The following is a 9535-nucleotide window of genomic DNA, read 5'->3' as shown; positions in this document are numbered from 1 at the left end:
GCTCCGAGACCCCGGAAAGGGTCTCAGTCCGCGGCCGAGCCGGCGGCGCCCCCAGCCGCGAGGCCCGTGGTGGGGAGCGAGGAGAGCCCTCGGCGCACCGTGATCGCGAGGCGGGGACACCAAAGGCCCTGCGCTGGTCTCACGAGGGGACCCACAGCCGCGGACCCCAGGGGGCAGCTCTTCAGGAACGGGGCGGGATCGAAGCGGAGTGGCCCCGCCCCACCCTGAGGCGCCTGCGCGTGCCACCGTGCAGCCTTGTGGGCTTGGTAGTCCCTCCGAGCGCGTGATGCCAGTGCTCGGAAGCTCGGGGACAGGCCGCCGAGCGCGGGCCAAGGTGCCCAGGTACCCGGGGAGGAGGCGCAGGGCGGCACGTGTGGGGGTACAGGGTGTTTAAGGGATGCGGCTTCAGGGTCCCAGGGTGAGTGTGGAGTGTGCACAGGCGAGGGTGCCACCTTGGGCGCAAGTTTGTACCTGTGACCTTCGGGCGCGTGCGGCACCCCCTTAGGGACCGGGACTGCCGCCGCCGCCGCCGCCTCTCACCCGCCGCTGCAGTTCTCTATCGCTTCCGGTCCATGCACATTTGGAACCATAATGGTGTGGTCGGTTTCCCTCGGTACCTTCCCTGCCCTGCAGTGGGAGCGCTGAGCACCCCCACTTTACCCGGTATCTTCGGCCCCTGGCACCCCACGGCGCTCCCCTTTACACCAGGTCCACGGAGCCACGTGCAGCCGGGGCCTTCCCGGTGCTGCAGTGGCGAGGTGATAGTGTTGTCATTTCGGGCGGACCAGAAGACTGGGGCTGAGCATTTCGAGCGCTCCCTTGCCCTCGCTGGAGACCCATTGGTCTGCGTTCCCCTCCGGCCTTGTAGGTGCCCAGTGACCACCCCTCTCCTAACTAGTCAAGCCGAGCCAGTCCACAGAGGCATTACCCAGCCTGGGCTGCTGCCCGTGAACCTTTTCCCTCTTGGCCCTTACAAGTTCTCAAGAGCAGGAAACCATCTTAAAGTGTAGGAGAGAAATGACCACGCTAATTCTGAGAGAACCGCTGAGCGACCTGGTGAGAGGGTTAGGGTGCAGGAGAATCTAGCTGGCTTGGAAATCCAGACCCACTTTCGAGGAAACTTCCCCAAATGAGGGATTGTAGAAGCTCTTGATGCTGTGCTGGGCTGACCTGTAAGGAAGTGAGCAGAGAAAACCCCTGCCAGCCCAGTTACCCCTAGCAACCTGCAACAGTTCACCTAGCCTGAAGAAGCTGAACAGAGGAATCTCTGTCTCAGTGGTAAGCTCCCTGCCCTTTCAAGTCCAGGGACCACCATGGGCAGAGGGGGACACTCCCACATGGGCTGCTGTCTGGACAGCCTACTTGCTGGCTTGCTCTCACAGGTGGGGTGGGGGTTCGGTGACACCAAGTAGTGATTGAACTGTTTCTAGACAAAGGTGACCAGCGAAGAGGTGCTCAGTGGCTGGACTATGGCTTTCCTGCCTCTACCGTGATGGCCAGAGGTTTAATGTCTACCTTTAGGAACACTTGGAGAATTCATTCATCTGGGCACAGAGGATACCAAACTCACTGCCATTGCATAGATGCTGACTCATAGGCGACCCTACAGGACAGGGTAGAATGGTGAGTTCCCTGAGGGTTTGTTGTAAGCAGGTTGATGAATAAACAAAATGCGCAGAGACCGAGTACAGCTTTAAGAGGTTCATTGGGTTCAAACCCAGACTCAAGGCTGAGGGACCACACCAGACGTCGAGTACCGAGTGTGGACTTTACATTATCTTTAGTAAATGTAAAGAGACTTTACATTATCTTTAGTAAATGTAAAGAGAACTTTACATTATCTTTAGTTTGCAGTTTTTTCCCCCCCAAAGCTGCTTGGACCAGCATGTGGTTTTTCTAAAAGCTATGTACGGTGTACAATAGCGGAATATTTTGCAGTAAGGCTGACATTTGCACACGCTTGGGCACATCCTGTCATCCCTTCTACTATTCTTATTTTAGATCCAGACTCAATTTACCGTAACTTGTGGGTTTCCGAGACAGTAATTCTTTCTAGCAGTGGGAAGCCCTGTCTTTCTCCCAGGAGTGCCTGGTGGTTTTGAACTTCATAGCAGCCCAACAGGTAACCACTGATGCGTCCCGGCCAGCGGGACGCACGAGCAGGACCCTGGGGGGAAAGACGAACCTGGATGGAAAGAAAGACACGGAGACGGGGAGCAAGACAAATGCTGATCAAGCTCGTTTATTTGGGCAAAGTTAGGGGAATATAAAGAGGAACTGGGAGGTGCATATTCTAATAAGGTGTGCTGCACAGTATCCAATCCAACATGTATTATTATAATGAAGCATAAGAATGTTAACCAATCGGCTATCCATCATATTCTCAATATGGTACGTCTGTAGTCCAATGAGTGCTTAGTATTTCAACCAATGGGTGAAGAGTGGGGAGGATAACCAACCAAGGTCACGTGGCTGCAGAACAGTTACAGATGCACAATGGTCAAAGAACACTTCGGGGGGAGACGGAGGGTAACACAGACTGCAAACTGTCTCAGACATTTTCATAGAACAAGGAAGCTTTGGTGACTAAGATATCTTTTAAGGCATAACCACCTGCCAGTAATTTTCCACTAGGGCCGGTCACTGTTTGAAGGACCTTGAGAATGTCTGCTAGGGCTGGCTCCCAACAAACCACCATGCTGCCAGAACTCCTGGCCGCAGGGGCATGGTAACTCACAGCCACTGAGTCAATGCTGACTCAGCGACGCCTTCTGGGCTTCTGAAGCTAACTTTATGGAAGTGGAAAGCCTAGTCTTTCTCTAGAGGAGCTACTGGTGATTTTGAACTGCCAGCCATGTGTATCGCAGCCCCGTACGTAACCACTGCACCACAAGAGTGTGGCATTTAAAACTAATTTTCTGTTTATTGTTTGACTAGTAGATGTTTAAAAAACGTCATTAACCTTCTCCTGTTGAAAGGCACCAAACAAGGGAGTTGGTTTTGTTTTTGAAGTCTGCAGGCTTTACCAGCTCTGGAAGGAGAGCACTAAGGGAGCAGCTTACTCTTGTTCATCAAATACTCTGGGTGTATTAAAGAGCACACCTGGGACAGGGGAGAAATCGTTCAATTCAACTCCTGAAGGCAGACCCGCAGGCTACTTCCTTTTGAGTGGCCTTTGTTTAACCAAGGACTTCTTCCAAGGGCCCATAAGAAGCCTGGGGGATCCATATGGTATGGGGTCAGGACCCTGGGACTCCCATCCCGGCCCTGGGCCTCACCTGTTAGAGCTTGGGCTCTCACTTGGGCCTGTATCCTCAGCTTTGCATCCTCAGCTGTGCGATCATGGCTGGGCAGCTTCCTTCTGCTTCTGTTGTCCTGGGGCACTGCTGTGTGCTCAGAGAACAGGGCAGACTATAGGAAGTCAGGGCAGTGTGTCCGCTGGCCGCACTCAGTGTGTGTGACTGAGTTCACCCCTTGGGAGAGAAAAAGACCACAAAGGCAAGTGAATCACAGTGCCTGCCAGCCTACCCGAGCACCCTGGACCTTGACCTTGGTAGGTAGATGCACTTTTCTTTGAGCCTCATCTCCCAGGCCCAAGTGGTGGCTGTGGATGGGCCCCTGCCCCAGCCCTCATACCTGGAGGCCTGCCCATTGCCGTGAGCTTGCAGACACAAGTCTGTTGAGTACTTCGGTATGTACGATTTTTCTCATTAGTGGCCAGTGCTAAAGGGTTTCAGAAATACTGCACCTTTGACCTGCATTCCATGTGGAGTTGGCCCATGCGCAGTTGGCCTGGACTCCAGGGCGGCCAGGCTCCTCCCATAGCCCCAGGCTCGGTGTGTCTCTCACTGTAGGTGTTCTCTTAGGGGTGGCTCAGGAGTCAGCAGCAGAAAGTGTTGTAAATGTCTCGGAGAACAACTTCCCGGGGTGCAGATCATCCCCCTGGGGACTCCCCGGCCTGAGATCAAAGGGCACCTGGGGCCACCTGTACACCTAAAGGCTTTATCGTCAGGTCGGTGTTGGACTTGGATTTGTGAAGGCGCTGAAGAAGGTTCAACTTCGGCAGGGACAGGATGCGTGCACAGCCCTCAGGACTCAGGACTGGAGCTGAACCTCAGGTGGCCATCTCTGTGGGGAGCTCTGCTGGGCTGGGAGGGCCTCTGGGGTCAGCCCAGTCTGGGAATGAGTTCTCCTGACAGGTGGGAAGCTGGGAACAGTGTTTAAGTGCAGGGTCCTGGGCTGACCTGAGCTTCCCCACCACTGAGGCAGGCCCATACCCCGAGTGTTCCCAGCAGGCTCCCTAGCAGGGGAAGGTGTGAGCTCCAGGATGTGGGGAGTATGATTTGGGGAGTCTGCACAGATGCCTCAGGATCGGTATCTCTGCACCAGATACAGGGTGAGCTCAGGTAAGGACGTGCCTGCCACTTCAGGAGATGAAGGCCTGAGGTTAGGGGGATTGAGACTCCCTGGAGACCGAGGGATGGGACCCTGGATCACTGGGTGAAGCCAAGGTGGGAGAGGGAACTCTGCTTCTGGATCCTTGGGGGTGGGGGGCTGGGGTCCTGGGTCATGGAGCCCCTGGGGATGCTGAGGGTGAGGGCCCTAGGGCTTGATTCCTTGGGGGAAGGTGCTTTGGGGGTGGGGTGGTTGTACCAAGCCTCTGGTTATGGGCCCAGTTCTCGGGGCTTAATTCACATTTCTGACTTGACCACAAGGCTTGGAGTTCTTAGCGGGGTCAGGAACGTAGGTTTGCTCAGCTCATGGGCTGGAGCTCCTGCTCAGAGGCGGAGGTGAAGCCCTGGGAGCAGTGCCTATACCTGACCTTGCCCTGGAGTGGGCAGGACCTTAGGGGAAGTCCTGGGACAGAACCGTGGTCTCCCAGCAGGCAGGGGGTAGATGCCCAGAGGTGTGTGCGCTGTGAGAGGAACTTGTATGCCCTAGACTTGAGGGTCTCTGCCCCGGAAAGTAATCTTCCAGCTGTTAGCCTCCCACCTGGAAGTTTTGGGTCACATGGACCCAGAAAGGCAGGCCCCCCCACCCCCTGGTGGTGTAGCGGTGATGCATTAGGCTGTGATCCAATGGTCGGCAGTTCGAGACCACCAGCAACTCTGCCGGAGACAGACTGGGCTTTCTACTCTCGTACCCCGTTAGAGTCCATGACAACGGCCGTGTGTGGGTTAGTGGCGTCTCTTCCCGATCGCTCTGTGGGCCGCTTGTTCTCAGAGGTGGGGATGGGACGTTCACTCAGCTGACTTCTTGTTTTCTTTCCTGGGCCTTTGATGTAGGGGCAGGGGTGCCGTCCCAGCATCTGGAAACATCCGGGCCGATGCCTCCCATCGTTTTCCCCAGTGTCTTCCCAGGCATCCCCGCCCTTTGGAATTCTCACAGCCACCCCTGTTCCGTCTGAGCCCCACAGACAAGCTGCAGACCCGCTAGGAGGGTGTCGCTCTGGTTACTAGGCTCTTGTTTCTTTAGTTAGAAGTGTGGAAAACCAGACACAGCGCCCTTCAGCTGATCCTGACTTAGAGTGACCTAGCGGGTCTCAGAGATCGGAACTCTTTGCAGCGGCTGACGGCCTTATCCTTTCCTCGGAGCAGGTGGTGGGCACCCACCTTGAGGTTAGCAGTCTAAAGCTTATCTGCTTATTCCACAGGGCCGCCAGGCCTGATGATTGGAATTTGACCCCTGTGGCCTCAGGGGGCCTGTGGTTATACCTGTGCCCACCTGGTGTTGACCCACTGCAGTGTGGCTGCGTGTGCTTTGTATGCCCAGCCTGAGGAGTGTCCCCCACCATTCCTTGCCGGGCCTCCTGCCCTACCCCACCCCTGCTTGTCCCCTGACAGACCCTCCCCGGCCAGTTCAGTACATCCCAGGGACTGCCGACAGTGGTAGTGCAGGGTTTCACCTGACGTGCACACACCTGGGAGCTGGACCAGTGCCAGCGGGGCAGCCCTGATCAGGCTGTCCGGAGAGCCCTGGGCAGTGAGAAAGGAGGCCAGCCTTCCCCTGCACACAAAGCCCTGGGGCCCAGAGCACTTTGATGTGCGGGATGTGCCTGAAAGACTGGCTGCCCCAGGGGTCGTAAAAAGCAAAAGCCTAGTCTGGGTGTGGACTGGCCGGTCCTCCCTAACGCTAAGGGTGTGCTTCTGCCCAAGCCCTACCCCGCGGGAGCTCAGTCGGCTCTCCCCAGCTCCTCTCCTCGGCCTCAGTCCTTGCCTGGTATCAGGAGGGAGGCAGACTTCGTGGAAAGGAAGCTGGGGGTGGAAGGCAGTGTCCAGGTGGTGGCGGAGCAGCCTGACACCCTGTCTCCTTCCAGGTTGAGTGTCCACGACTGTCCTCTCCCGGCAACATGGTGCCCTCTTGCCCGGCAGCAGCAGAGAAGGCAGCGAAGCAGCCGGCCCTGGATCCCACTGAGCCCTGGGAGCTCAAGTCCTGGCGGGTCCTGGTGGTCTCCCTCTGCTTCTACGGCTTCATGGCGCAGATACGGCCCGGCGAGAGTTTCATCACACCCTACCTCCTGGGGGACAAGAACTTCACCATGAGGAAGGCAAGTGGCCGGCCAGGGAGGCTCGTGTGGGTGGGTGCCAGGCTGTGATTTGAGTGTGGGGTCTTGGTCACTCCAAGCCACTGATTGTCAGTGGGTGGGCATCCTCTCCCCTGTCTGACTCAAGAGTAGCTGTGGTGGCTGAGAGATGCCGGGCAGGCTGGAAGCTGTGCCTCCACGGCCCTTCAGCTTGGGGGTGGGCGGGAGGGGGTGGACCCAAGGAGAACAAGTCCAGTGGAGGGGCTGAGGATCTGCCTCCAACCTTTCTGAGGCGGAGAGTTCCGCGTGGAGGGTGCTGGCTCCTAGCTGCTTCTCCTGCCCCTCCAGAACCCACAGCCCCTTCCTGTTCTCCAGTCTCTACCCCACTACCCCCCAACCCCTCTTTCTCCACTGTCACACATGTGCATCCCCGGAGGAGGCTTGAGACGGGAGGAGGCCAGGCAGGCCCTGCCCCCTGGAGCCCGTCCACATTCCAGGCCCCTTGTCAAGCTCTGCTGGGCACTTGCTTCCAGCAGAGACTTAGGCAGCTGCTTGCTAAGGAAATTATTGTAGGAATGTCCCTTGGACTTGGCAGTGGGACAAGGGTCTCAGGGAATCTTGGCCAGTGAGTGTACACTGACCCCAAGACCCTGGGCCCAAGTGCCCCCCCCCTCCCCCGCAGCAGTACGAATGGCTTTCCGTACTGTCAGAGAAGGTTTTTGGTGGGGGTAGCCTCATAGGCTTCTGTCCACACTGCTGGTCACCTCGACCCTGCTTCCCACCACGGCCTGTCCTTGTCCTGCCTGAGGACCCTCAGGACCCACGATGTTGCCTGCCCTGGAGGTGGGACTAGGCGCCCCTGCTGTCCTCTCCAGGGTGACCCTGACCCCATCTCCCTGGGCCTCCTGGGTAATGCCCTTGGCCAGACCTCTGTGTTTTCTTTGTAAAGCCCCTGCCTCTCCTTGCCGGACTTGCGCCCATTCTACCTGGGCTTTGCAGTTGTTTAAATTGAATGCAGTCACCATGGAAATGGGAGTGTCCCTTCTAGTGCCCCCTTGAAAAGTGGGACTTTTACCATAGGAATGCCTTAGATGGTGCTCGGTGCTCGCATGTCCCTGGGTCCCGGGCCCCTGGGTCCTGACTTTCCCAAAAGTCACCAGCCATCCCTCATGGCAGTGTCCCTGGGACAGCCCAAGCTCAGACCCACCCCTTTACAGCCTGTCTGCCCTGAAGTCGGGGCCCTAAGTGAGGTCCTTATCAGGAGTGGTTATTTCTTGTGAAGCCTTCATCAAGGCAGCGACACAGTGAAAACACCTGGGGCAGAATGCTACAAACCCAGCAGCGCCTACTCAGGTCGTGCATTAACTGGTTAAAAAAAGGAGGTTCCCAAAGGCAAGCCGTTGGACCCGGCTCCAGGGGATCTGAGGGGGAATTTGTCCTCTGTCAGGCAGCTGCAGAGCCTGGCTACATGGTGGGACCCTCCCCTGGGCACCTGTCTGCAGGAGTGCCCCCCTGCCCCCTGGGGTACCATGCAGCCCTGTCCTCCATGGGCGCTTGGGGGGCAGATGCACAGCAGCGCTGCCTAATGATGGGCCTCAGTCTGGCTGGCGATTGAACCCCGTGGGTCCAAGGAGCTGGCTCATCTGCCCGTGCGACCTGTGTCCGCCCTCAAGGGACTGGACCTTGGGCATTTATCCTGTCCTTGCTGCTGGACAGTGAAGGTCTCTCCACGTTCTCTCCCCGTGGTGGCCGTTCACTCGGCTGCGTGGCTGGGGACGGGCCCCGGTGGAGGGGCACGGGCACTGACATGATGCTCACCCCCAGAGGGCCCACCTGTCAGCTCCTCTCCCTCCAGCTCTGCCGTCTGCTTCGGGCCCCTGCCAATCTGATAAGCAGGAAAGGCATCTCTGCCTCCTGCCTCCTGCGTGCGGTGTGGCCACTCGCTGCCTGTCCAGGTTTGTCCTCGGGGACCGCCTGCCCAGCACCGCTGTGGCTTCCTGGCTGCCTGCCCACCTTCCTTGCTGCACCAAAGAGCAGTTGTCGCCATCGGTGCTCCCCACCCCTGCCGTCAGCTTCAGGCATGGCCAGTGTGCGACATAAACATGTCTCAAGCCCCGGGCTCCGTGTGTGTGTGTGGGGGAGGGGGGGGCAGGCTGTGCTTTGCGGGTGCAAGAGCCTTGTGTGTGTGTGTGTGTGTGTGTGTGTGTGTGTGTGTTCGGCTTTCTATGTGGAGGTCTATGATTTCGTTCCTCAAGCCCCTCACTCTCTGAAGGGTGGCAGGCTGTGCTTTGCGGGTGCAAGAGCCTTCGGCCATTTGAAATTTGTCCCCGTGAGGAGTAAGGGGCAGCCTCCTGCCACCAGGATAGCCTTACCCCAGCCTGGGCGCGGCTGCTGCTGGCTCTGTTGGCCCTGGACACAACTGGGCACATTGCCCCCTCCCCCCCACCCCATTCATGTTTCCACGTGGGTGTCCCTGGGTGCTCCCGTGCATCTGTTGGTGCGCGGGCTCACTGCTGGCTTCAGTGCGGCTTCTTCAGGCGTGTCAGGGCCACCAGAGGTGTTCCCACTCCCCACCCCCACCCCCACCCTGGCTCATGGTCAAGCCTGAGCCCCACGCTGCCCTCAGGCCTCAGCACCACACCTGTGGGTGGGACTTGGGGGTCACTTGTGACCTAGTCTGGGACTGTTGTGCTTCTCAAGCCCACCGGCCCTCAGACCCATCTCCCCAGCCTGAGTGGCCCCGCTCCCCCACATCTGCCGAGATCCTCACTGTCCTGCTGCCCAGGCCCCACAGTGCAGAGACACCTGTGCTGTCCGTGAGCACCGGCGCCACACAGGAAGGGGCCCTGTTCTGCCTGGGCCACTCACTCGAACCCAGGCCTTTGGGTTCCGCTTTTCCTGCCCTCCCTTCAGCCTGTGATGGGTCCCCCCCAGAGAGGGTGGCTGCTAAGTGCTTGCTGAGGCCTGAGCCTTGTCACCTCATCTCAGTGCCTGACAGGAGGGTTCCCCACC

The 9535-nt window shown here is 58.2% G+C and overlaps 1 protein-coding gene across 5 annotated transcripts in view; it reads left to right on the top strand.

Annotated features, from left to right (window-relative positions):
• The first annotated feature begins 296 nt into the window (after positions 1–296).
• SLC19A1 (solute carrier family 19 member 1) overlaps positions 297–9535 on the top strand; it is a 23856-nt gene continuing 14617 nt past the window's right edge. Inside the window, exons 1-3 of one of the 5 annotated variants that reach the window (XM_045284924.1) lie at positions 303–342; positions 4013–4118; positions 6317–6547. In XM_045284924.1, coding sequence (XP_045140859.1) covers positions 4074–4118; positions 6317–6547 — 276 coding nt within the window. In that variant the 5' untranslated portion in view covers positions 303–342; positions 4013–4073. Of the gene's footprint in view, positions 343–700; positions 1279–1312; positions 1624–3737; positions 4119–6316; positions 6548–9535 lie in introns of those variants that run through there. The other 4 variants (XM_045284926.1, XM_045284923.1, XM_004697280.2 and 1 more) reach the window with 4 other exon arrangements.

This window comes from Echinops telfairi, unplaced genomic scaffold, assembly GCF_000313985.2.
Source record: "Echinops telfairi isolate 266 unplaced genomic scaffold, ASM31398v2 ScPeMD7_7469;HRSCAF=8507_0, whole genome shotgun sequence".
In the NCBI taxonomy this organism is placed as follows: domain Eukaryota; kingdom Metazoa; phylum Chordata; class Mammalia; order Afrosoricida; family Tenrecidae; genus Echinops; species Echinops telfairi.
This window is presented reverse-complemented; position numbering and strand designations above follow the sequence as displayed.